This window comes from Miscanthus floridulus, chromosome 8, assembly GCF_019320115.1.
Source record: "Miscanthus floridulus cultivar M001 chromosome 8, ASM1932011v1, whole genome shotgun sequence".
NCBI lineage: Eukaryota > Viridiplantae > Streptophyta > Magnoliopsida > Poales > Poaceae > Miscanthus > Miscanthus floridulus.
Window position 1 is genome coordinate 62,752,765 of NC_089587.1, and position 27,452 is coordinate 62,780,216.

At 46.6% G+C, this 27,452-nt stretch overlaps 3 protein-coding genes, 1 long non-coding RNA gene, 1 other non-coding gene and 1 pseudogene across 9 annotated transcripts; 4 read left to right on the forward strand and 2 right to left on the reverse strand.

Moving 5' to 3' along the window:
• Positions 1-2,436: 2,436 nt before the first annotated feature.
• LOC136478656 (small nucleolar RNA R71) lies at positions 2,437-2,545 on the forward strand. The gene has a single exon (XR_010764375.1). It is a non-coding gene; the product is annotated as a small nucleolar RNA R71 (small nucleolar RNA).
• A 2,980-nt stretch (positions 2,546-5,525) lies between these two features.
• On the forward strand, positions 5,526-6,982 carry LOC136472305 (3-oxo-Delta(4,5)-steroid 5-beta-reductase-like; annotated as a pseudogene).
• A 2,352-nt stretch (positions 6,983-9,334) lies between these two features.
• LOC136472306 (uncharacterized) lies at positions 9,335-11,136 on the forward strand. The gene is made up of 2 exons (XR_010762313.1): positions 9,335-9,468; positions 10,799-11,136. It is a non-coding gene; the product is annotated as an uncharacterized lncRNA (long non-coding RNA).
• A 1,205-nt stretch (positions 11,137-12,341) lies between these two features.
• On the forward strand, positions 12,342-14,896 carry LOC136472307 (uncharacterized). Of its 2 annotated transcripts, none has more exons than XM_066470027.1 (4): positions 12,342-12,635; positions 13,911-14,063; positions 14,173-14,218; positions 14,553-14,896. In XM_066470027.1, the coding sequence occupies exons 1-4, from the start codon at positions 12,386-12,388 to the stop codon at positions 14,557-14,559; spliced, it is 456 nt and encodes a 151-aa protein (XP_066326124.1). In that variant the 5' UTR covers positions 12,342-12,385; the 3' UTR covers positions 14,560-14,896. The 2 variants fall into 2 exon arrangements, with proteins under 2 accessions (XP_066326124.1, XP_066326123.1); XM_066470026.1 differs by having other exon boundaries at positions 12,344-12,635; positions 14,164-14,218; positions 14,553-14,893.
• A 570-nt stretch (positions 14,897-15,466) lies between these two features.
• Positions 15,467-18,217, reverse strand: LOC136472308 (uncharacterized). The gene is made up of 4 exons (XM_066470028.1): positions 17,286-18,217; positions 16,562-16,641; positions 16,054-16,318; positions 15,467-15,957 (listed from the first exon to the last, which is right to left on the reverse strand). The coding sequence occupies exons 1-4, from the start codon at positions 18,151-18,153 to the stop codon at positions 15,704-15,706; spliced, it is 1,467 nt and encodes a 488-aa protein (XP_066326125.1). The 5' UTR covers positions 18,154-18,217; the 3' UTR covers positions 15,467-15,703.
• A 6,008-nt stretch (positions 18,218-24,225) lies between these two features.
• LOC136472309 (protein LOL4-like) lies at positions 24,226-26,668 on the reverse strand. 4 transcript variants are annotated; one of them, XM_066470030.1, is made up of 7 exons: positions 26,529-26,668; positions 25,776-25,889; positions 25,531-25,644; positions 25,304-25,413; positions 25,167-25,205; positions 24,651-24,713; positions 24,226-24,528 (listed from the first exon to the last, which is right to left on the reverse strand). In XM_066470030.1, exons 2-7 carry the CDS (start codon positions 25,885-25,887, stop codon positions 24,487-24,489), a joined length of 480 nt encoding a protein of 159 aa, XP_066326127.1. In that variant the 5' UTR covers positions 25,888-25,889; positions 26,529-26,668; the 3' UTR covers positions 24,226-24,486. The 4 variants fall into 4 exon arrangements, with proteins under 4 accessions (XP_066326127.1, XP_066326126.1, XP_066326129.1 ...); XM_066470029.1 differs by having other exon boundaries at positions 25,304-25,416; XM_066470032.1 differs by lacking the exon at positions 25,167-25,205.
• Positions 26,669-27,452: the final 784 nt, after the last annotated feature.

Genomic DNA, 27,452 nt, shown 5'->3' on the forward strand with positions numbered 1-27,452 from the left:
GTTGTGTATCCCTAGTGTAGGAATAGCATACATGTGTGGGTGTACGTGATCTTGATCAAAAGGCATGAAAAGTTTCTCTACTCAGATCAACAAGGCTTGAAAAAACTCAAAGCAAACAAGCAGCGTTTATGGTGGCTTTATCATGTATGAATGTGTAAGTAAATATTTGGCTCTGGTAAGAATTTATCACCATTGAGGAACTTCTAGCAAGAGAGTTTAGCATTTTGCAAAACAAGGCTCTAGGTTGTCTTTACTATTCCTCAGATAGGTTCAAAGATTTACTCTAATCATGACTACAACATATCTCACAAAAAGCCTATTCTTGGTTCTAGCATTTGCAACCCACGAAAGCATTCAACTTAAGATGAACTCTAAGTTTATCATGCTCAAAACTTAAGAAGTATAAGGTTGTATGACAAGCTTTTGCAAAGTATCATAGAGCAACTATTCATCATCTCCAATTTTATCATCATTTTATTAGAGCAGAGTTTCTCTCAAAATAAATTAAAGGCACTCCTCTCTACATTCTATGATCATGAATATTGAAACATAAAGCAAACATGAATGTAAAGAGAGGGTTTAAGATTTTCATACCTGAGCGGGGAGAGATGTCTCCCCTAAGCTTGCCTTTTGCATAGGTTGGAATGTCTTCTGGCGGCTCTTTTGATTCTTTTCTTTATTGACTAACTAATACTACTAGAATGCAAATAAATAACTAACTAAACCTATAACTACTAGATAACTTATTCAGCAGGGATGCTACTGAATTTTATTCATTAATATTAAATATTTTTTATATGTGTTGCTTTAATGCATATCTATCCTATCAAGCATTAGCTACTATAAACTTTATTTATTAACATAGAGTAGCTAAGTGCAACTAACCTATCATGCAATGTAAAGCAACTTTATTAGAAATTCAAATGTGATGCAATTAATGAAATGCGGTAAATGAATGCAAGGAATAGAAACCTTACCTTTGTGTTGGGCTTAAGGTCATTCGTCCTTGGGCAGAGGCGTTTCCTCTTGTTCCACCACGAAGGCCTTGTCAGGATTAGGGTTGGGGGATGACGAGTTTGAGGAAGGATCTTTCTTTTTATGCTATCTCTTTCTATTCTTCTTTTTCTTGACAGGCTTCTCCGGTTCTTTAATCGGCTTTGGTTTCTTCATCTTGATTCTCTTCGGATGCTTCTTCTTTTCCTGTTTCTCATCAAAGAGGGGTTGTCCAGAGGCAAAAGCAAATATTTTTTCTTCTAGCAAAGTAGAATTGGATTGGCCTAGAAGCCACATATATGCAAGCATTTGCAGTGTTAAGGAAAGGATGACCAAGGATTAAAGGTGTATCCTCGGCGTTACCCATGTCTAGGATCATAAAATCAGTAGGTACATAGGCACTCCTAACTTTAACTAATAAATCAGTGTCTACTCCCTCGAGATAACGGGTGGATTGATCAGCCATTGTAAGTAAACTAAAGTTGGTGCTAAGGTAGTGTAAAACAATTTGTCATATGTTGCTTTTGACATTATGTTAACACTAGAGTTTAGATCACACAGAGCATTATGGAAGGTATGAGTTCCAATGGAGTAGGTAATCATGGGGATACTGGGATCACCTTTCTTAATGATAAATGGGGAATCTAGTAAATAGGAACCCCAAGAACTTAAAGCATAGCCATACTTTGCAGTAACAAGGTTGGTTGTTTCCATTGTTCCCTCAGGTTTGCTAGGAATTCTATCTTTTTCATAGATGGGATAGCAGTGACAATTTGAGCTAATTGGATTTCTATCATCTTATTGAAACTAAGTTGATTCTTTAAGACAGAAGAAAATTTATCCAATTTAGCATTTATGTTTTCCAACATCTTATCATGAGCATTTAACTTTTTAGTAATGCTATCAGTCATTCTACTTTGACTATAAACAAGATCTTTCAAGAAAGCATAACTATTATTACCCTGATTATTCAAACGAGAAGAAGAGTAATAATTATTACCTCCGTGATTGTTGGAGCGCTGATTCCAACCTTGATGTTGTGGACGGAACCCGCTGTCGGTGTTCATGAAGTTGAGGTCCTCTTGGGTTTCGGGGCAGGAATTGCCCGAATGTCCAACATCTCCACAGACTTCGCAAGTCATGTGGGAATCCATGGCTTTGAGTGTCTCTTGGGCACTCACCTTCTCATAATGATTCACTCGCTTCGTGAGTAGATCCATCTTAGCTGCAAGCATGTCAATTTCTTTAATTGAATGCATACCTCGTTTACGGGGTTGGAGTCGATCGTCGCTCCATCCTTGCTTGGAGACCATCTTCTTGATCAGTGTCTTTGCATCTGCAACACTTAGCGAAAAGAATGCACCACCACCACCAGCATCTAAATGTCTCCTATCTAACGGTACTAATCCATGGTAGAAGTTCTAGATCAAAAGCCAGTCTTCCATGCCATGGTGTGGGCATGTAGAGATGTACTCTTGTATTCGTTCCCAAGCCTCAGGAATCGATTCATCTGCTAGTTATTGAAAACTAGAGATTTTATTGCGCAGAGCATTAGTCTTCCCTATGGGGAAAAACTTAACTAGGAAAGCGTTGGAACACTTGTCTCGTGTATCTACAGCATTGCGGTTAGAGTAAAACCATTGCTTAGCCTTTCCTAACAAATAGAAGGAGAAAAGACGAAGATGTATAGCCTTTTGACTCACTCCCTTAATGGTGAATGTCCTACAAATCTCTAAGAAATGTTGGAGGTGAGCATTTGTATCCTCGTGGGCTTTCCCATAAAACGGAGTACCTTGAACCATCGTAATTAACTCTGGCTTAAGCTCAAAGTTAGCGTCCCCATTGATAACATTGGGTCCGGTGGCTACATTAACAGCCAAGGGTGCAGAAAAATCATGAATGGACTTGTTGGCCATGATCATGTAGGGTAGTGATAGGATATGAGGAAAAAAGGATAAACTTCTTAGGATAACTAAAAAGAACCTAGCTAACAAATTCAGCCTTATATATTCGATGCCAATTGCCTTCCCCGGCAACGGCTCTAGAAATGCTTGTTGATATTTCTTAACGTCTATTGGAGGATTCCGCAAGCGCACAGAACTATCACGTACCACTTCGCTCGGTGAGTACCGAGTGTCGAATTTATAATTTATCCCACAGGAAGACAGAAGGCTAGAATCTATACAGGACTAGGATTTGCTAAAGGTAGGTTCTAAGTTGATCCTAGGTAGGTGGACGATAGTGAAGGATGAGTGTAAACTACCTAAACTAACTACTATTAACAAGCTAACCAAAGATAGCTAGGTGAGAGAGCGAGCGATTTATCTTTCTAGTAACTAAAGGTAAACAAATAACCAGGAGAAATACGATAGTACTTCGAGGCATAGCCCGCCTACCAACTAGGAGAGTTAAATAGACAAGGTCTGTCACGAACCCTACGATTTAATAACTAGATCTATCGTGGGGGAATACATAGGATGGACAAGGCTGTCACCACTTGCCACCTACCCCAATCTATCCGAAGGCCTAGCAGTATCCACAGGTAATCTATAGAGTAAGCACCACGCTTAATCTATAAACTTACTACTTCGATCCGAGCTCCGATGAAATGAGATCAAAGCACCCTAACCAGACGGTGGAACCGGTACTAACGAAAGACTACTACTAATAAGATAATATATGCTACTAATGCTAAACAACAAGCACCTAAGCTCACTAATGACGAACACTAATGGCTAAGTACTTCAAGTGAAGCAAGCAATACTAAAATAAAGTACTCAAATAAATACTAAATAAAGTAATGCAAAAATGAAAGAATTATAAAGGAGCTATACCAGACCCAGAACACTCTTCCGGACTCCGAGAAGCTCCACTCTTGCTCTACTCCACTACTACTCTATAGCTAAAGCTAAGCTAGAGAAGCTTGAAGAGCTTGGAAATGACTAGAACTGAATGGGATGTCTTCCACCGAGCTTCACACCCCCTATTTATAGTGTAGGGAGGCATGGGGGGTACTTGTAGGCAGCCAGGAGGTCGGTGGAGGTGACTTGGGCGCCGGGCGGCCTAGGGAGGGCGCCGCCCGGCCCTCCATTCCACCGCCTCTTGATCCTACGGCGTTGGTTGGCTCCCAATGGCGGTTATTTGGATAGCACGTGGTGAAACTCGGACGGGAAGTCGGTTGGTGAAGCACCAAGCCTATGACAATGGGCTCATGGCGTGACCATTGATCAAACCAACTTGGATCAACGCTTCTAATTGGCTAAGGAGGATCTCCCATGGATCACTGACGTGGCAAGGTGCCAAGTGGGCACCAGGTGGGGCCGGGCGACGTTGCCCAGTGGGCCTAGGTGGCCCTGCCACGTCCACTTGCTCCTATGGTCCATGTTTGTCACCATTTTGGCTAAAATTTGTCATATTTCCTGCATACAAATAATTCTCCAAGTACAAGTGGAACTAGGTGAAATTTAAATATAAATCTTCACATGTGATGATGATTTTCCATACTTTTGGGTGGAATGTTGACGGTAAAAACGGGTGTTAGTGACCGTCAACAAGGAGTGTAAGGAGAAGAACTCGAGTTGAATGAAATCCGCCGTCTTGTTCCGCTTGTGTTCATCTTTTCGTCTTGTCCCGTCTCAAGAGTTCGCTTGTGCGACAACCTAGTGTTCGGAGGTTTGGGCCTCGAACAACATGCGGGACGACCCTGCCCCAATGAAACGAGCGGACCGACCCTAGGTGGGGCAGCGCTACCTACATGTGAGGGAGAAGAGAAGGCAGCGTAGCAAGCGAGCTCGGCGTGGAGGACGCACACGGCGGTGCGTAGCTGAGCTCGGGGGGAAAGGAGGCCCACGGCGACGCACGGCCGAGCTCGCGAGCGGATGAGGAGGCCCGGGGCTTCGTGTGGATGAGGAGACATGGGGCGGCCGATGAAGGAGGCACGGGGTGGCGTGCGGGCCGGCCTTGTGGGCGAAGGAGCTGTCGGCCTCGCCGGTGGACGAGGCCCGGTTCGGGCTGCGGCCGGGCTCAACGGGGAAGAAGACCCTGGCCGGCGCGACTAAGAGGAGGTGTGTCAGGAGGTAGGAAGAGATAAGGAGAGGAGAAGGAAAAAGAAAAAACAAACTGACAAATAGGTCCCACTGTCAGTGGCTCATCCCACTTTTGATGCTTCTGAACTAAACACAAAATGGGTCGATTCCATTCCTTATCAACCAAACCGAAAATGGAGTCATACCATTTTCATCCTGTCTCAAAAAATCAGAGATAGGACTGTCCCACCCTATCTTGGTCCCCAGCCAAACGCTAGGCAGTCTATGTGTTATCACATTGACAAGTATGGAGAGTACTAAGAGCTCGTAGTATTTATATCAGCTCGTGATCCATGCTGCTCAAGTCCACTTCACCTCTCTATTTCTTGACGGCACAGGCTTGCAGTTGCGGAACGTAGTATTTATATCAGCTCGTGATCCATGCTGCTCAAGTCCAAACTCCAAAGTGTTTTTCTTATACGTATATTGGAAAGCCTCGGAAGCAACTCATCTATCTATCCAAAAATATATATGTATGTATCCCTCTCCATCATACAGTTTACGACCGGTTCGTTCTGTTCAATTTCCAGGCCGGCCGCAACGTACGTACGTACGAGCACGATGAGCTGGTGGTGGAGGCGCGCGATCGGCGCGGCCCAGCCGCAGACGCAGCCGCAGGACGAGCAAGCCGCCGCCGCGCCCGACGGGCACTTCCGGAGCGTGGCGCTCGTCGTCGGCGCCACCGGCATAGTGGGGAGCTCCCTCGTCGGCATCCTCCCGCTCCCGGACACGCCCGGCGGGCCGTGGAAGGTGTACGCGCTCTCCCGCCGCCCGCTCCCGCCCTGGGCCGCCTCCGCCGACCAGCGGGCCTCTGCCGTCACGCACCTGCAGGTCGACCTCGGCGACTCCTCCGCCGTCGCGGAGGCCCTGGCGCCGCTCACCGACATCACCCACGTCTTCTACACGCCGCGCTGTCCCCGCACATGATCGAGGCGCGGAACCGGAGGGCCAACCCGGCCATGCTCCGCAACGTCCTCTCGGTGGTCGTCCCCAACTGCCCTGCACTCGCCCACGTCTGCCTCCAGACCGGGACCAAGCACTACACCGGCCCGCCGGAGGCGATCGCCGGCCGCATCGTCGGCGGCATCATACGCGGCATCTTCGGCGGCGGCGCGGCGGCAGCCCAGCCCCTGAGCCCGCCCTACACCGAGGACATGCCGCGGCTCGGCTGGCGCAACTTCTACTACGACCAGGAGGACGTCCTCTTGGACGCCGTCTCCCAGCGCGGCAGCGGCGGCATCAGCTGGTCGGTGCACCGTCCCAACCTCATCCTCGGCTTCTCGCCCCGGAGCGCCATGAACATCGTGTGCAGCCTGTGCGTGTACGCCGCCATCTGCCGCAAGGAGGGCGTCCCGCTGCGGTGGCCGGGCTCTCGAGGCGCGTGGGAGGGGTTCAGCACCGCCTCCGACGCCGACCTCGTCGCGGAGCAGCAGATTTGGGCGGCCGTGGACCCCACGGGCATGGCCAAGAACCAGGCGTTCAACTGCAGCAACGGCGACATCTTCAAGTGGGAGCAGCTGTGGCCGATCCTCGCCGACCGGTTCGGGCTGGAGTGGGTTGGTTACAGGGGGGAGATGAAGCGCGTCAAGCTCGCGCTGGCCATGCCCCGGAAGGCCGCCGTGTGGGCGGAGATCGTCGAGGAGAACCAGCTTGTGGCGACGCAGCTCCACGAGGTGGCCAACTGGTGGTTCGTCGATGGATTGTTCTATGCCAACTGGGAGTTCCTGGACAGCATGAACAAGAGCAAGGAGTACGGCTTCCTCGGCTTCCGGAACACCACCAAGTCCTTCAATACTTGGATCGACAAGATGAAGGCCTGCAAGATTGTTCCCTGATGAATGTTTCTCCCAGCAGTGCGTGTGTGTTCTACTGCAAGCAGCAGTGCGTGTTGTGTTTGCTGTAACGTCTTGGACTGTGAAATAAACATGAACAAAGTAATGTTCACCAATGCGTGTGATCTATTACTTGCACACGTCAAGAGATGGCCGGCACACGGATCTACTGCTTACTCCCTCCGGTTCTCTAAAGCAAGTCGTTTTGAGGTTGTCTTAAGTTAAACATTTTAAATTTTGACTATAAATAATTTCTTTTGGGTTGAGTTTGAAAATATGAAAGTGATGTAAGTAGATTCATCTCGAAATGTAGTTTCATAAAAGTATATATTGACTATATTTTATAAATATTTTATAGCAAAAAGTTATAGTCAAAGTCGTTTCTTAAAGACCGCGTCGATGTCTAAAACAACTTGTATTAGAGAACTGGAGGGAGTACATCTTTAGTTCATTAAATTAGCACACGTAAGAGATGGACGCACACGGATCTATTACGTCTTTAGTTCTTTAAATTTAGGGGGTGTTCGGTTCCATGGACTAAATTTTAGTCCATGTCACATCGGACGTTCGGATGCTATTTAGGAGAACTAAATATGAATTAATTATAAAACTAATTACATAGATGGAGACTAATTTACGAGACGAATTTATTAAGCCTAAGTAATCCGTCATTAGCATATATTTACTGTAGCACCACGTTGTCAAATCATAGACTAATTAGGCTTAAAAAATTCGTCTCGCAAATTAGCCACAATATGTGTAATTAGTTATTTTTTTCATCTATATTTAATACTTCATGCATGTGTCCAAACATTCGATGGGACAGGGACTAAAATTTTTGTGTGAACCAAACACCCCCTTAAATTAATGTAACGGATGTGGCAGGGGCGGCAGACGGATGGCCGCAGACGTCAAGAGATGGCATGATCTTATGTCATAAAGGCATATGTTTCGCTGCAACCACGGGATATTTTTTCGTCCGGCCCATCTTAACTGTCTAGTCCACTAGCTCAAGCGGCCCATTCGCTCTCCTGTCGCAGCCCCTCGGTAGGATCTTATTTTTTTTACAATGTTTTGAGATACTTTGATATATGTATTATTTTTTTATAGCAAAGAGCCACAAAATATCTCCCTAGTGCCAAACTGCCAAATTACAAACACTTTTTAGTAGGAGGTGGGCCTCTTAAAAATGACCTCTTGCGAAGCGCATCTAGCCTTAATTTTCTTTAAGGGCAACGAATAAAGCACACAAATTTTTCTTATGAAGATTCATAATCACTTCCAAGCAATCTGAGAGGCTATTAATTACCCACTGTGCGCACCCATATCAAGAGCCGAAGAAGTTGCTTCATTGCAGGCTAGAGCTTCCCAAGGAAGACCAACATGGTCACTAATAACCATAGCACTTGCAACATCATAATGTCCTGCACTGTAGCTGCACATTACTCCAATAGTTCCTGTGTCTCAGGATTGCGCCACTGCACCATCAACATTAAACTTCAAAAAAGGCTTCAGAAAGAGCTATCCATTTGGAGACAGGTCGTTTGTTCCTTGGTAACTATATTGTTTCACTATCCTCGATTAACCCAGCCAATTTTACATTGTCAAGATATTCTGTAATGAAACTAAGTGCCTGTTTAGTTCCCAAAAATTTACAAAATTTTTCAAGATTCTCTGTCACATCAAATCTTTGGACGCATGCATGAAGCATTAAATATAAATAAAAAATAAAACTAATTACACAGTTTAGATGAAATTTACGAGACGAATCTTTTAAGCCTAATTAGACTATGATTGGACACTAATTGCCAAATAACAACGAAAGTGCTACAGTACCATTTTCCAAAAAAAATCGCCAACTAAACAAGCCCTAAATGTTGATAGCAAGCTTTGGAATATATCTTCACATAGAGCCTTTCTCCGAGCACACCGGAGTTTCTAAAAATCCTTTAGGCCCTATTTGGATCATTGAAATTGAAATCCATTCTAATAATCATAATTGAGGTACAAATCAGCTAAGTCAATACGGCCATATGCGGAGTATACTTGACTACTATTAGTCACATGAGGCACATACTTATGTGCTGCATTTGTGCTACAACGGGGCGAGACGAATGCGTGCTATAAGTTGTAGAGCAGAAGTGTGGGGATTTATGAAATCAATTTCTATCTCTCACCTCTATGAATTTAAGATAAGCTTATATCTAAAGTTTAAAAGGTTGTAGAGTGTCAAATTTCAAGTTAAATAACCTAGCCCATAAAGGAGATTCTAATTCCTCTAAAAATGAAGGATTCAAATGGGTCATAAAAAAACAATATAGTGGTTTTCTGGTGGACGCCAAGACCAGTGGCCCACGTAAGGGCGTAAGGCCCAAGCCCACCACGTTCTCGACGCCACCTGATCACTCCTACTAGGGTTCAGCATCCCTCCCCACCTATATATACCGTCAGCCGCCGCCATCCTCCCATTCCCCTCTCCCCATCGCGAACCCGCCGCCGACGCAGCAGGAGGAGACGCGCCAAGGAGAGCACGCGAGAAGGCGACCATGAGGGCCAAGGTATCCTCCATCCATCTCCCCTCCTACTCCTCGCGCCTACTATCTCGTCGCTTAGATCCGTGTTGCGTAGCAACCAGTAGCTCTCTACTCGGTTCGTCCATGTTCCGGGGCTGTGATTACAAAGAGAGAGGCTCGAGTGGCGCAATTTTGGGTGGAGTCCCTTTCGGGACGGCGGATCTTGCCGTGCGCGCGTGGTGCCCCTCGTAGCGGCGGTCGGGTCTGGATCGTTAGCATGGGACGCGAGGTGCCGCCCTGCGCGAGCCGAGCCGAGCTGAAACAGATCGTGTTGCGCGGGCTTGGTATCTCGGGTCCCGTGCCCCGGTTCCGCATGGTCCAGCCGCTGCGGTCTGGGAGGCGTCGCGCGCTTGTGGCCCCGCCGCCTGCTAGGGTTCTGACCCGGCCACGGTGAAGGTTTCTTTATCGCATACACTTGATATGAGCCCTGTGGACTTAAGCCTCTGCTGCTGAAATCTAGTTATTAGTAGATAGAATTGTATTTCTAGCAGCATCTGATGGTGACTGTAGAACTTGTCGATGCTTTAATTGTTTAGAGATTTAGATACTTTGTTACTTGGTGATTGTCAATGCTTTAATTGTTTAGAGATTTATATATTTTGTTACTTGATGATTTGTTTGCACTGCAATGGACATGGCACTGGAAATATGCAATTGTCTTAATACAGTATGTTTATTTTTATCAGTGTTTGTCATTACTAATGCTAGTCAGCTAGTCATTCACATACTCCTGAATGAGATTTTTATTCCGCGTTTACCTTTAATCTGTTTAATTGTTGGCTTCCTCCACTTAGCCTGAAGCATAAAAAGTTAGCAAGGTGCTAGGCACTTAAGATAAGAATTCTATTTGGTAGTTAGTTGAAAATTGTGCGTGACAGACAGGTTCTGTTGAATTGCCTTCTATTTTGTTTCATTCTGCTAAGTGTCATCGGACCATTATTCTTGTATAAGGGTAGTACTGTTCTTTTGCATAGTAGTTAGATGTATTTCTGTCTGTCTTGAATTGCCTTGTACTTTGTTTCTGTTGTCAGTTAACTGGGTTATTCTCTTTTACTCCCTCCATTTCAAATTATAAGATGTTTTGGCTTCTCTGGTACATTGCTTTTGCTATGTATTTGGACGTACACTATATCTAAGTGTATAGTAAAAGCTTGAATCTCGAAGCCAAAAGTCTTATAATTTGGAATGGAGTATATAAGAACAGTCCTATTCTTCTGCATTTTAGTTGGTTGCATTCTCGTCTATCCTGTGCTATTATTTTTTCCTTTTATCTAATGCTCACTCCACTGATGCATTGTCATCTGTCAATCATCAGTGGAAGAAGAAGCGCATGAGGAGGCTGAAGAGGAAGCGCCGAAAGATGAGGCAGAGATCCAAGTAAGCTGATGGAGATGGATGGTGGACGTGATGGCATGCTTGTGTACATACATTTCTTCAGATGCGTTTGCTGATGGAGAGATGTCAACCTGGCGTGGCGTCATCGTTCGCCATCAGTCTAATGGCTTGTCTCGGAAACCTGCACTTCAGTAGGCCAGCTATCGTGGTTCTAGTTATATCCAGAGTTTTGCACTAAGACAAATCAGTCTGTCTGTTTTGTGAACCTATTATGATGGAGCTTTATTTGCTGCTTATATCTACCTACCTATTAAGTAATTCCTGTGTTTGTGCTGTGCGTGGCTGCTTTCATTGTGTTATTGCGGTATCTGCCCTTGTTGGAGCTGGTTTATCTGGCATCTATCTGTAAATTATCAGAGAAACATAGTCCAGCTGTGGTGAAGAGCTCACCGATTGGTATATGCTTCAGTGCAGCTTGTCATGCTGTCTGCATCTGAAGCTGGCTGATGGTAGCATATGCAGCTCGAGCCTTCTGTTGTGACAAGCTGTTGCTCAACATTGATTCTCATTGTAGAAATGGTTTGCTTCCATTGGTATTTTGACTTTCTCGGCTCGTCTGCGGTCGATCGCACTGTCTGAGCAGTGAGCATAAGTGTGTCCTAATGACTTAGGCCCTGTTTGGTTTTTATAAGTCAAGTGACTTATTAAGTCAGTGATTGAAAACCAGTGACTTATAAGTCATGCCCGTTTGGTTGTAGATGACTTATAAGCTCATTAAAGGTGTGGGCCCCACGTGAAAAAGGGTGACTTATAAGTTTTATGCAGGGGTGAACCAACTTAAAATTTATAAGCAGAGGTGACTTATAAGTTGGTGGTGTTTGGTAAAATAAGTTACTTTTTTCACTTTTTAACTTATAAGTAGGTGACTTATTTAGAACGGCCTTAGTCCCATTCTGCTCCATATTCACCGAGCCGAAAACCTGATGCACAACTGTCGCGAGTCTTGCTTTGGGTCGATTCCAAACTCTGATACCCGTTCTGAGTATTTATCTGAGTATTTATTTTAAAAATCGCTTAAACTTTGTCTAGTTTTTTTTATTTGAGCAACACCACCCTCTTTATTCAAACACCATAAGTGGATTTAAGAACCACACATGCCGCCCTACCTCAGCATTGATCATACCGCCCTACCTCAGCATTGATCGAGCTATGAGCTATTCTAAGAGCATCGGTGTTTGAGTCCCTGTGCTCACGTACAAACTCAACATTACTAAAAAGCTGCCTTCCTCGCTTAAACATTGTCTAGTTGGATTAGCCAACCAAAAAAAAATGCACAATCCTTCCGTCAAAAAAAATGAAAAAAGAAATGCACAATCTACGGTCCATTTCGAAGCCGCAAGCGTGGACTAGTGACGCCCACGACAGGGCCTTTCGTTTAGGCCCAACCGAAGGCTCACTAGCCCAATGCGAAGCCCTGTTCGGCCAACGGAAGGCCCAACGCCGTCTCGCTCCTCATCTCTCTCTCCACCAAACCCGCTCGTGCTCTCCGGATGGGACCACCACTCGAATGGACGGCGCGGATCTCCCCTCCCACTCCGCCGCCACGGCAGCCGACGGCGACCGGCCTCCGGAGAGCGCGGGCGACGGCGGCGTGGAGGACGAACCTGCCGCCGCGCCCCCTCCGGAGCGGTGCGAGGCGCTGGCCTCCGCGATCGCGGGGGTGCTGGCCGGTGCGCTGCGGGAGCACGAGGAGCGAGCGGCCGCCACGGCCCGGAGCCAGGGCGAGGTCGCCGCTGCCGTAGACCGCCTCAACGGAGGTAGGTGCCTCTCTCCGCCCCAGCCTTCGACTTTCTCTGCTGCTGCTGTCATGCCGTGCGCGCGTTCTGGCTTAGGGTTCTCCGGCTTCTGATGCGTACCATTCTGTCTGGACACTAGCTTATGCGTATTGTGGCATTCATTCAAACCGAAGAGTAGTGGGATTCAGATGACATACTAGCAATTGAGTTGTGAGCTCTGTATTTTATCTATCTACTTTGCCTTGTTTCTTGAACTAGTCAGTACTCTCTCGTAATTTCGTCGTCATCATGGCAATGAAATTCAGGGACATCCCAAAAATGTACTTTGCCTCTTTGGGATTCTAACCGAAGACTAGTGGTATTTAGATGACATACTAGCAAATGAGTTGTGAGCTCTATATTTATTTATCTACTTTGCCTCTTTTCTTAAACTACTCAGCACTTTCGTAATTTCCTCACCATGGCAATGAAATTCAGGGACGGTCCAAAAATTTACTTGTTTTCTTTGGGATTGTAATAGTGAACAGGGTGAAGTCGAAATTATATCTCGTTGGAACTTGCAACTGTAATTTAACTAATGCACCATAGTATTTCTTATGCGAGATTGCATGTTCTGTTTCTTGCGAGTATTGAGATGCATATGAACGTGATTTGAACTTTACTGTGTCAAACTGTCAATATTGTGACCCAGGAACTTGATTGAATCTACTTCTGCTGTTCTTAGTTGCACTTAACATTGTTATAGAGTATATCACGACTAGGATAGAGTTAGTTGGGATTGGGATCCTTGTGTACTGGCTTGGCCCCAAGTCATGTAAACTCTTTATGTACTGTCCGAGAGGCTGAATGTAAATAATCCAATTCCTCCTATAAACATAATTGTTTTTAGTTGCACCCGAATCTACCTTTTATTTAGTCCAATTTCAGTCTCTTCATTATCTCAAGCGAGTTAACAAATAAATGGATGAACTAGAAAATTCCAGCAGTTAAACAGTTAAAATTATTAAACTGAGAAATTCATGATTCTGACATGGGCACATGTGTCAGCGTCCAACTTGCCTGCAGGTGACCAAGTTTCCAACCCGGTAAAAAATTTTTTTGGACACACCAAATACCAGTTGGAGAACCCCAAGCCACTTGGAGAAATCTCTTACATTTTCCTATGCTCCAAGGCTCCACGCTTTTTTTTCAAATTTTGTCTCACCTATTGTGCTATTGTCTGTGTGCACATTATTTTGATGGAAAGTATGTATGTGTATCCAGTAACTGTATGAAACTAAGACTAAGTTTTTGCAGAGCTAGACAGGCTATTAGAGAATGCACCCTCAATGGTAATAATGCAACATTCAGCAAGGATTTCCAGTATCCGCAAGAGGATTTCAGCAATGAACATGCTACTCAAGTCCATACAGCGACGCATAGATAACATTGATAGAATTATTTCTACTGGTACGTCAAGTGGTTCTGTCTATCATTATAATGTTTTTGTCTTACTCTGTCTGTGGATCGGCACAGTGAATCATTTTGGACACATTGCTTTTGTCTACAGAGTCTACAGATCATTCATCTCCTGTACAGAAAGCCGGTAATGAAGTTGGATCAAGGTGCACCACTTAGTTCTCCTTTTTTACCACTTCTCATTGTTTATCTTTGGGGTAGTCATGATAAATCTGAACAAGCAACGTTAAGTACACCTATGGCTTTCAATATCACGAAGTTAGTGCTGAAGATCAAGTCTTATAAATTTCTGAACAATAGATGCAATTTTCTGTATAGCTGGAGAGGTGAGCTTTTCCTGCTTTTCCTTTGGTGTTGTGGTATGAAATTAGTTAAACAATAAACTACACACTAAGTAAATCTCTGCCCCCCCCAGCCCAATTTGCTACTTTATTTATCTAGTCCTTAGTTGCATCCTTACACAGTTGCTCTTAATCACAGGTTCTAGAAGAATTCTGGTGTCCCATCAATTGCGCACCATTTCTGTTTTGGTAGAGTTACCATCAAGCAATCACACGGGGCTGTGCATAGAAGTGAGATGTCATAATATCGATTTTTCCCAGAGATGTATCATCAAAATATTCCAATCCTTTTTATCGCATATTGGAGTGGGGAAAATCTTTTGTACTGGATGGTCAATCTCTTTCCTGTGTTCTTTTCGTTGCAGACAATGAAGCGTGCTTTCCGCTTTGGAGTTTACCCTTGTATTCAAATATGAAATTATATTCAGAAATCATATTATCATATTGACACTGTTGAGTTGTTTTGATATATGCTTGCTTGTTGAAGATGGCAACATCTGGAATTTGTATTGTTATATTTTATCAGAAATGTTGGTAGATACTAATGTGCCGGATGTAATTCGTTTGGAAGGTGCCTTCTGGCCAGGTTTGTCACCAAATTCCAAACCAAATGTCAACGTTCATATGCAGGTATCTGTTTACTCGATGGATCCAATCAGCACACTTGCATAAACAGCTTTGCAACTTTCATTGCTCGTGCAGGAGACTCGGTCATGTTCTGCCAACCGCCGGCAATGTAAATTGCCAGGTATGTGCAGTAAAGCTGGCATGCAGCAAAGCAATACAAACAAACATATTTCAGAAGAAAAAACTGGCATGCAGCAATGCAATAGAAACAACAACATATTTCAGAAGAAAAGACATAGCTTTGTTCCGACTGTTTCAATGCTGAAAACAGGCAGGAATTCGCTGCGTACAACTATGAAACACGTCCACCTGGAACAACAATGAAAAAAATGTGCTGAAAACAGGCAGGAATTTGCTGCGTACAACTATGGAACACGTCCACCTGGAACAACAATGACAAATTGTCGGGTGGTCTTCATTGAAAAAATGTCACATTTTCATCAGAACAAATAAAGGTACAGTGACAGCCATGAATCTACAAGTTACCCCAGGACGACTACAACAAAATAAACTAAGCAATGAACAAGGTATGAACCTCAAATGGAGGTTCTCCTTCAAGCCTGTACATGTGTTGACTATCTAGGATCTTTTTCCGCTAATTTTACAACATCACTGACAATAACCTTACAGCTGAAATGGACATTACAGTTTGCAACTGTATTGTCATAGGCACATGTAACCTTCTTTGTGACCTTTGAAGAGTTTCAGATGTCTCTTGTTCTGAGAATTGCTCCGGGTCAGTTCACGGCGGGTTCTCCATGCAGTCACATGAGAATATAATGAAGGAAACAAGAAACATAATAACAGAAGTAACAAGATCACAACACATATCAGCATGACATTCATGAAGCCATCCCGGTTTTTAGGGTTCTTGTTCTGCTCAGTCCATGGCACGCCACCAACATTCATCCCGAAAACTGACAAAATTTTGCAACATAAATCAGGTAAATGAGAGCCCTTAGAAGAACAGAAATTAATTCAGGAAAGTATACGAGTGAGCACGATGAACTTACCTCCAGTGACAATGGAAAGAGGAAGGAATATTATGGAGAGAAATGAAAGGTAGTACAAGCTTTTATTTATCTGTTCTGATTGCCAACTGTCCAGACTAGCCTGAAGTGTGGTAACTCTATTTGTAATGAATCCTAGGTTTTCTTTGAGCCTTCTGAGGCGACCTATCAGATCTTCAAGGGCTGCTATATCTCCGGTTGCGAACCAACTCTTGCTCGCACATTTTTCCTTCACACGGGGGAATACTTGTTCGCCGTGAGAAACAACCTAGAAACAAAATTGTAGCAGAGCCTGTGACTTCTGTTCCATAGATTAATTGAAATCAAGTAACTGCACTTTTAGAACCTGAAAGCCAAATTATAAGCAACACAGCATGATAACCTCAATGTCAAATCAGCACTCACGTCATGCACATTGCGATTTTGACTAAAGCAGTGCAACTTATAAAATAGGCAAATAGCATTCCAGGTTCCTAATACATTTCCCAGCAACTTGAGAGAGAACTCATACCTGAAGCAACCGCTGTAGATCAAGATGCATTTTGGGGAATCTCCTTCCATCCAGCAAAAGTTTCCTCAGAAAGTGACCACCTGCAAAAAGCACAATCCACAGTTCATAAATAAAAAAGCCAAGTCATCTTTTTTGGAGAGAAAAAGGCGAAAATGTGAAACGATATTTGTCGAATACTAGAATGCAAGGAGAGTACGTTTGCCATATGGTACCCCTATATATTTGCACAATGCTAATAAACCTTTGCTGAAGCACACATCATTTAACTAGGCATAGGTCGCATAGCATTGTTGTAAATTTTAGATGGTTTGGAACTTATGATCAGGGTCTACTTTGGAAACTCTACTGCCATTATATAGGATCCTGATTCATGAAATTACATGAATACATGTAACAGAGTCATCCTCGAAGTTACATTCAGTGCATTCCACCATTCCAAAATGTCTGGAATTTGTCCTGATGATGCAAAGCATACCAACCCCACCCTCCTAACAAACCTTGCAACTTTTTTTTTTAAAGAAAACCTTGTATGCAATCATCAGTCAAATCTAATTCTAACACATTGATCTGAGTTCATGCCGCAAGAGGTCAGCATTTTGGTCGTCACCAACACCAACCAAAGAGGCGTAGGTTGGCCGCAAGCGAATACTTTTATCCAGATGAGGAATGAATGAGAGCTTTACGCGATGATTGTCCACCAAGAAAGCGACCTCCGACCGCTTACCTTTGTCGAGCTGCAGCTCGATGGCGTCCAGGTCCATCTCGAGGCGCGTGACAATGTCGTGGACGTGGTCTACGTGCGTGCCGAGGACGTGCACGAGGAGGTTGGACACCGTCCGCGGCACCGGGTTGTCGGTGTGCGCGCCGTCCGCGTGGTTCATGGCGAGCAGCGACTCGAGCAGGCGCTCCTCGATGACGACGCCGCCGTCGACGGAGCGTCCCCCGCCGTGTCCCTCGTCGGAGAGCGAGGCGGCGACGACGCCGAGCGGCACCTCGGAGAGGAGCGACGCCTGCCTGGTCCCGAACGCGAGGCGCGGGACCCCGCCGACGGACACGGTGACGACGGAGCTCTCGGTGACGCGCACGGCGAGGCGGAGCGCGTACACGCTGCCGACGGGGCCCGGCGAGCTGACGCGGAGCAGGAGTGCGCCTGCGCCACCGTCGCCGGAGGAGGAGGAGGAGGAGGCGCAGTGCGGGCCCGTGGCGACGAACGCGAGGATCTCCTGCAGCGTGAGCGGCGGGCAGAGGAGCTCGATGAGCGCCTGCGCGTGGTGGAGCAGCTTGGCCGCGGAGCGCGGGAGCTCCACGTGGTGCCACGTGAACTCCCCGGGCCGCATCCGAGCCGAACCGGACGCCGCCAGGCCCAGGCCCCAGGGCGCCTCGGAGAAGCCGCCCTCGCCGTCGAACACAAACGCGTGACGCGGCACCGCGCCCGACGGCAGCGGCTTCCCGACCACGGGGGACTGGGACGGGGGCGGCAGCCCCCGCCGCGGCCGCATGTGGTTGGAGCCAGAGACAGAGCCGAAGCCGGCCGCCTCCGCGCGCGGGGCGGGCTCGCCGGCGCCGGCCGCGGCCGCGGCCGCCATTGGCATTGTAATTAGCGCCCGCGGGACGCCACGTGAAGGCGTATTATACCACGGCTTTGTACAAGCTGCACTGCAGGGACCTCGCGGTGAGCTCGTGAAATATCGCTGGACCTTTAAGCAAAAACGATTTGGCCGTCCGTGCCGGCGTGTTGCTAAGCGCTAAGCGTAACCCGGGGAGGTTAGTTGCAAACACTATAATATTATTAGTGCATTGTAGTAGTAATAGTAATACCATTTTATATTAGTGCAAAATACGGCTACATGGATATGTTTTTCAGTAGAATTATATTTTTAAAGATGTTTTTAATTAGGGTTGGTGTCGGTGATTAATAATAAACCTTTTCTGGGAGGTGATTTGATTGATCTGGGGAAAGAGGATGAGGAGGGTGGGTGATCTTTGCATGGGTTTGACTAAATTTTGGGAATCTCTCTGGTTTTGTGCTGGGAGGCTGGAGGTGGATCACATGTGCACTGCAAGTGTTATTAATTCATTAGTATTAGCCAAACTCGAGTGCTCCCTCCTGCTCAAAATAAGCGTCGCTATGGTATTCATGCCGCTCAAACTGTTGGCTTTGACTAGATTTATAGAAAATATTAGCAACATTTATATCTTCAAGTAAGTTTATTGTGAAAATAGATTTAACGATCTATCTAATGATGTTAATTATATATTATAAATATTAATATTTTTTTTGTATATATTTGATCAAACTTAAAGTATTTGACTCTTCATAAAGCGAGAACAACACTTATTTTGGGATGTAAGGAGTATTTCTTTTTGGTTTCCAGAAATCGACTATTACTCTAGTTTGGTTTTGTTCAGATGCATCATGCATGTGAGCCCAGTCAGACTTTAATGAGATCAAAAATGAAAGAAAATCAGAGAATATTTTGAGCAAAGGCTTGGAACGTGACTAAAGAAAGCCACATGAGTTAATAACATTTGTAGGACATAGATCTCCATTTGTTTGCATGCATAATAAGCAGGGTTTTATTTATAGAGGTTTCAAGGTTTTGATTTGCATGAAATACTAGCCAGGTCACTCTTCTTCTTTTTCGAACTTAGGTCACTCTTCTTTGAGAGAAAAAAAAACCTAACCCAACCTTTGGTTTTTCATGGAATATAACTTTTTTTTAGCAAATTCCATGGAATATAACTTTTTTTAGGAAGCCACGGAATATAACTAACATTTTTTTTAAGGAAAAAATAAACATCACTAGGGGCCAGCCATGAAGTCGTGATCTAGGCCCAGCCCATTCCAAATACGGGGGCGTGGTCTCGTGGATGAGGATCGCTACCACAACCCAGCCCATCGTGGAAATGGGCTACCCCTCGTCCTCGCTTTGCGCGGCGCGACGTGAACCCCGGCCGGCGCCGGCGGCTCCTCGCCGACATCATCAGGAATGGAAAGAGCCCACCCGTCACTCGAACGGGCCGGCGACGCGGCGGCACTGGCATGTGACGTCTGACAAGGAGAAGCTGATGAATCCCGAGCATGCGTGCAAATGCATGGTCATACATCCTCCGTGTTCGAACGGGTGGTTCTCGATCTTGGAGTTAAGATCTAGCTTGCAACCGGCCTCTCTCGTTACGAGCCTGCGCTCCCATAGATTTCAGGTCCACCGAAGCTGACAACATATAAGGGCTAGTTAGAACGGTGGTGACCACCGAGTTCTCGGTCTTGGAGTCAGTCAAGATTTAGTAGCCCATCGTGGAAATGGGCTACCCCTCGTCCTCGCTTTGCGCGGCGCGACGTGAACCTCGGCCGGCGCCGGCGGCTCCTCGCCGACATCATCAGGAATGGAAAGAGCCCACCCATCACTCGAACGGGCCAGCGACGCGGCGGCACTGGCATGTGATGACTAACAAGGAGAAGCCGAGGAATCCCGAGCATGCGTGCAAACGCATGGTCATACATCCTCCGTGTTCGAACAGGTGGTTCTCGATCTTAGAGTTAAGATCTAGCTTGCAGCCGGCCTCTCTCGTTACGAGCCTGTGCTCCCACAGGTTTCAGGTCCACCGAAGCTGACAACATATAAGACCCAGTTGGAACGGGTGGTGATCACCGAGTTCTCGATCTTGGAGTCAGTCAAGATTTAGCAACCCATCGTGGAAATGGGCTACCCCTCGTCCTCGCTTTGCGAGGCTCGACGTGAACCTCGGCCGGCGCCGGCGGCTCCTCGCCGACATCATTAGGAATGTAAAGAGCCCACCCGTCACTCGAATGGGCCGGCGACGCGGCGGCACTGGCATGTGACAACTGACAAGGAGAAGCTGATGAATCCCGAGCATGCGTGCAAACGCATGGTCATACATCCTCCGCGTTCGAACGGGTGGTTCTCGATCTTGGAGTTAGTCAAGATCTAGCTTGCAGCCGGCCTCTCTCATTATGAGCCTGCGTTCCCACAAATTTCAGATCCACCGAAGCTGACAACATATAAGGTCTAGTTGGAACGGGTGGTGACCACCGAGGCCTTACGCACTCCCACAGGTCCCCGGTCCACCAGAGCTACAACATATAAGGCCTTTCACTACCGGAAACCGGCTCTTTGCCTAGTGTTTTTATGTTTGCCGAGTGCATTTTCTCGGGCACTCGGCAAACAAGCTTTTTGCCGAGTGCTGCAAAAAACACACTCGGCAAAATAATGGCACTCAGCAAACAAACTCTTTGCCGAGTGATGAAAAAAATCACTCGGCAAACTAGGAAAAACACTTGGCAAACACAGAGACACTCTGCAACAAACCGTCATGTGGACATCCGTCAGTTAGTGTGCCGGCCGTTAGGAGTTTGCCGAGTGTCCATTAGTGGCATTCGGTAAAGAACCAAGTTTGCCGATTGTTTTTTTTGGCACTCGACAAATAAATAAGTTTTTTTTCTCTTCTGACCTTGAAACTTTTTCTACTCTCCACATACAATATGTGGTACTCCATTTTAAGATTTGGTATATTTATGGATCTGTTTGCTATATTTGATTAATTTATTGCATTTCAAGGAATTTTTTTGTATAAGTCAAATTTGAACAGCAAGTGATTCAAATAATAGAATAAAATGAGTAGAAAAATGATATTTATGTTATTGAGTCTGGTATGAGGCCTTACCCGGGAAATAAAAAGAAATTTCAAACATCTTGTTCAGGAAACACGACCACGAACGTGTGCCCGAATGATTTTTAAATTCTAAAAAAAGCAAACGAAGTCTGAAAATCATGAGATTTGTCAAGATCTCATGATATCATATGTGGAGGCTGTGGTAAAAAATTGAGAAGGTTTCGCATAATTTTTCACATACGATGCTTACAAACCGAAGCATCTTAGAAGAAAAATCGTAGCGTTGAGAAGAATTCGGTAAGATTTGGAGTCAAAGTGACGGTCGAATTGGGGTTTGACTTCAAATTTTATTGTATAGGCAATAGAGAACATAGATTGTTTGATGTGAAATTTTGTTAAATTTTTGGATCTGTTTGATAATTTTAATTTATTAAGTGCAATTATAAAATTTTAATCGATATAAATTAAATTGGAGCCGTTAGAATAATATTCCTAGAAAAATCAAATATATATTTTTGAGTCAATTTGACAAGGTATTTTCAAAGTACATCAGAACAAATTGAGAAAAACACGGCCTGAAAAAGAAGGAGAAGGAAAATGAAAAAAAAAGGTTTGCCGAGTTCCCAAGCTGATGTTTGCCGAGTGCCAGACCTGAGACACTTGGCAAACCTCCTCACCGGCCCCACACACGCATAGTAGTTTAGAGTTTGAAAATGAATAAACAAAATATGTTTGTCGAGATCGCGAGCACTTGGCAAACCTCCTGATAACCACCCCAGGCCGGCCTCACCCACACGCACACACACAACCACCGCACACACGCCACATGCACACACGCGCCCCGCCGTCGCCCCCCTGCCCCCAGCGTCTGTGGAAAAAACACGTTATGGAAAAGAAAGGGGAAGAAGGAAAATAGAAAAAATAGGTTTGCCGACTGCCCTTTATCTGGCACTCGGCAAATCTACGGTTTGCCGAGTGTCAGACCTGGGACACTCGGCAAACCCTCTAACCACGTCAGCGATCCGTGTCTCCAAAATGGAGCTCTCCCATTGACCCAAACTCCTCTCCCTGGATCCCTCCCCTCTTATCCCTTCCCTCTCCCCCCTCTCTCTCCTTATCCGTTCCGGCAACCGTGGCGGGCGGGGCGGCGCGGCACTCCGGCAGCCGTGGCAGGCGAGGCGGCGCGGCACTCCGGCGGTCGTGGCGGGCGGGGCGGCGCGGCACTCTGGCGGACGTGGCGGGCGGGGTGGCACGGGTCGACCGAGGCACGCGGGCGACGGTGGGGGCGGCACGACACTCCGGCAGCCGTGGCGGGCGAGGCGCGCGGGTCCGCCGGGGCACACGGGCGACGGGCGACGCGACATGGCACTCCGGTGGCCGTGGCAGGCGGGGCAGCGCGGGCGATGGGCAGCCGGCGGTGGCGCGTCGGGCCAGGCTTTTTTTATTTTCACAAAAATATCTGCCGAGTGTCAGTGTCTGGACACTCGACAAAGACAGACATATTTGCCGAGTGTCAGGGCCAGGGCACTCGGCAAACAAGGTCATGTTTGCCGAGTACCGATGCCGTTAGACACTCGGCAAACACGCCGTGACCGTCTCCGTGCCATCACGTTACTTTTTTTTGCCGAGCGTTGGTTTCAGCACTCAGCAACGTCTTTGCCGAGTGCTCGATAAAAAACACTCGGCAAATTAGACACTCGGTAAACACGCCGTAACCGTCTCCGCGCCGTCACGTTATTTTTTTTTGCCGAGCGTTGGTTTCAGCACTCAGCAACGTCTTTGCCGAGTGCCCGATAAAAAACACTCGGCAAATAAACTTTTACCGTAACTGTGTACGCCGAGTGTAACACTCATTCCAGTAATGTTTTGGGCCTTACTCAACCTAAAAGACTAGCCTGATGATCATGGAGCTAGCTTACAGCCGGCCCAGCTCACTACCACGAACCGTCTTACTTAACCAAAAAAAAACGGTTTGATAGGTGAATGTTTTCCGGCCCTATATGTTGTGTTCTTTCACCATCACTGCACCAAACCCCCAAACACTCCGAACCGCCCGGAGGTGGTGCGGGCAGCCGGGCACCGGGGGCGCGCACCACACAGCGCGATCTGCGGCAGCGCGTCCTCAGGCGCGCGTGCATGGCGGCGGCGGCCAGCACGGTCACGTACGTATGGCGTTCCAAGCTTCATGGGGACGGCACACGCGCCATGGCGAGGGACACCAACGCACTAAACGGCCGTCGATCGGTGTAGTCCCCAGCCTCGGCCGCCCCGCCACCGCAGCGCCTCCGTGTGCATAGCATAGCTCAGTCAGGTGCCGGATGGTCAGAAGCAGCCAGTCAGGCCGCCGTCGCCCAGTCCACGGAGGTGAATTCAGGTGAGCTTGCCATTGCCTGTCCCCTTGTTCTCAAATCTCAACCCATCTAGCACTCGCTAACAGGGGGCCAAATGATTTCGCATGAACTGAAAACTGTGCTGCGAATTCGGTCATGACATCTTCCGGTTATCTGAACTTGCAATCTGGTTACTGCTTGCATCCCATCACTGCAAAATGGATTTAGCATGAACTGAAAAACTGTGCTGCACAAAGGCACAAACAGCCATCTTTTTACAGACTTCCTTTGAAAGGTGCCTGCTTTTTTTTGGGTTCTTCTTTTACCTTCTGGATAACCACATCCAGATCAGCACTTTTTTAGAATTATCATCCAGGTTAGCACTTCAGTTCAGCAGTGAGAAAAAACTGAAAACGACCGACGCAGTTTCTGCAAAAACTCTCTATAGAGTTGAGGCTGCAGAATCTTCAGCTGGTCAAATCTTATCATGAGGAACGCTCGAATTAGGAGTGCCGCTTTTCTGTGCACAGTAAAAAGAAGCAGGCAGCACACCCCCTGTGGCTAGCTATCACTATCCTTTCTCCACAAGCACAAAGTAGCTGTCTTGTTTTTTCAACCCGAGAATCCGAATTTGCAAACCGCTAGAGTGCAGAGTCGACTCAGCGTGTCTAACATTGGTAGGACAAGAATAAAATTCCAGGACACAATGCTTCGCTCCTTTCCATTCGTTTTTGGCTCAAAGTACACAGCAGGCTAGCGCACACGGCTGGCTAGCGTATTTACATTTTTCAGATCTTTTGCTGCTCAACAGTTACTTCTTCTTTTTATATAACATCAAGCTTCAAAACACACTTGATTTTACATTAGCTGTCGTTGTTGACGATGATGATAGTAGTTATACATGTCCACGAAGGGTTTAGTTTATAGGCAACCCCTGGGACGATTACCAGGAGTTCTTGGTCATGTTTTCCATGAGGTGACACCAACGGCGACATTGCTCACCTGGGACATATCAGAAGAAACAAAACAGTCAAGTCAGATTGATTGTTCATAGTTCACTTAGTGACTTGACAACGAGGGAAAACAAACGATTATGGTCATAGTGTTTCAGATAAGTTCATCACCAGTTTGCCCTTTTCATCCAGCGTCTTAGGATTCTCCACAAGAACCGTCTGGGGCCGAGCATCCTGCAAGTAGGAGCATGAAAGTTGAGCGAATAAAGCCTGTTTCATTATCGACGAACATTTGACATCAGTCTGGATTCAGACGGTTTGTTTCAGCCCAATGGACCAGCACTTTCATCGCAATACTAGATGGTCCAAGAGGATTTCAAGCGAAAAATCTCGGCGGGACGTGTGTGGAATATGCTAATCATTGGTACTTGCCTACTTGAGGAACTGATTCCCATGAAACCATGGAGCAACCTGAACCTACCAAAGTTGTGATTTTTATGAAGGACAACCCCACAATTGATGCAACAAAAGGGGTGGTTGTGCTGTGGTCATCAACTGCTTAATGGTCCCATCCCATCCCATAGAATTACTTTGGACACCAATAGTACTGCCTCCTAATAACTTTGGTGTTTTATATATGTGTGGAACTGTACTGACCGGTGAGACTAGGCAAAAACAAGGACTCACCGATGGCGCTGGCCGTGCAGAGCCACCGGCGTTGTTGTTCTGTAGGAAGTAGTTTGTAAATGAAATATGAGTTGCTTGCCATTGACGACATAGGCAACGACGATGAAAAGACAGATTCAGTGTTGCAGTACACATACCCTGACTGGATTGATGTTGCTGCATGTTGGGCACCCGACTGTTGTCGCTCCCGGTGGGTATGCCAGAGTTGTCCGGCATTGCCCGCATGACAGGTGCCCCATTTGGTTTCCTGCTTCAGTTTAGGATCAGGAAACTTGTGTCAGCTGGAGGATGAAACTTGCAGGAGAATGCAGTTCTAGCCTGTTTGTTGCAGGCAGACTAAAGGGAATTGGACACGAGGTTTCACCTGATCTTGTGGAGTTGAGCCTTCTACAGTGCGGGCAGCGTATGTTGGTGGCGCTGCGGGAGTGCACCAGCATGGTGAAGCAGCCGCCACAGACGAGTTCAGACATCTCTGGTCCTACAAGAAAGCAGAGATTTAGCTGAAAAAAACGAACAGGCAATTGCATCTTTAGACTGTAGCATCATGTCAACAATAAGCTGTTTCAGACAAGGAAAAAGGCTTTGTGCTTTATGCATATATGTATGTACCTGATGGGTTAGCGACGGTGAAAGTGTTGCAGGTTGGGCAGCAGACGCCGGTGGCTCCCCTGCGGTACTGAAGAAGGCGCCTGCAGCCGCTGCAGACCAACTGGCTATGCATGCCTGCAATTGGAAATTGGTGCGGTTAGAATTCCAAATCGCAGTTCAGCTGCAAGAGGATGCAACACTTTGATCTGACAGTTTTTTTTTTCGCGAACTTGGCTTTGCACGTATTTCATTAAGAGGGAATTGATCTGACAGTTACAAAACAGGCTACGTGGCTGCGTGTATCCATCATCCCTTTCTCTATGGACTCAAGAAAAAAGAAAAGGGGGATGGACTACAGCATGTATATATATGCAGCTGTCAGCAGAGAGTGAGCACGCCAATGCAACGGTGAGCTATCTGCTATATTCTACTGCATTTGCGACCATGTTTTCCTTAATGGAAAGGATGACGCCATGAACTTGGACAGCTCTGGTCACATTTTGCGGTGGGCAAAATTCGACATGCACAACATGTACAGGTGCTAGGTGGCTAGCTGTGCTGTGCATCATCCTGGCCTGAGATCGATCTGTGAACTTCTAAAGCATGGTACGTAGGCAATGCGCAGGGTGTCGCATCGCAGCTATAGATGAGATGAGAAACTCAGAGCTTGCGCACCATGGTAATAAGCTAGCTGCCGCGCAAGAAGGAGAAAAAGGAATCTGCTAAACCCTGAAACCCAAGCATGCAAGCCATAGGGCAAGAATGAAGATTTACCAAGGCAAGAACCCCAAGCTATATTCCGAACAACGCACGTACGTGCGCCTTTGAACTGCAGCTAAGCTAGCCGGAGGGAGAGAGAGAGAGAGAGAGAGAGAGAGAAGCTGGAGGAGATGATGATGGAGAGAGGGGTTTGGGTTGTGGAGCTCCACGGTGGCAGGAGACGGGGGGTGGGATCATATTTAAGGGCGGGCGGGGGATGGCCGGCCGGCCAGCCGAGGTGGATTCTCTCATCTCTGGGGCGGGGCGAATGGGATGGGGGATAGATTATTATTCGCTGGCCTGGCCTGGCCATGGAGGAATCCCGGAAAGAAACCGACGTCGGCGCCGGGGGAGATGATGCTGAGTGGATGGATGGGCGATGCGTGTGCGTGTGCCTGGTATGGATGGATGCCTTTCGGATATGGCCGAATTCCCTGCCCCCGCGAGCGAGCGTAGGCTCAGCTCAGCTGCCGAGCTCTCTCTTTCCCGACCTCTCCTCCTCCTCCAGTCCTCCTTCCATCGAATCTCCCCCTTGGCGCCAATAATTCCGCTTGCTCCATCGGGCTTCTTGTCGTTTCCTGGAGAACAAAAACTTGGAATTGTTAATCCTCGCTCGGAGGGGGCCGGGCGGGGCGGATTCGGTTCTGACTTGTCAAGGCGGCCGCGACAAGTGTGCTCGCCGTTGGCTGCCCCTGCTTGGCTAGCTTTACACCTCGGTTTGGAATTGCGGCTTGAATTCCGCCTAGGCCTATAGCTTAGCATGGCGCGCCTTCCAACTAGCTTGCTACAGTACCTTTTCAGTTGGAACTGTATCTTGAGGCCGTACGAACACGCACTCTTTTACTCTGTTGTATACTTCACGTAAGAATATAATTATGGAAACCATGCTGATCAAACTAGTTCATATTTGAGTAAGTTTATAGTAAATAGTATTATTAT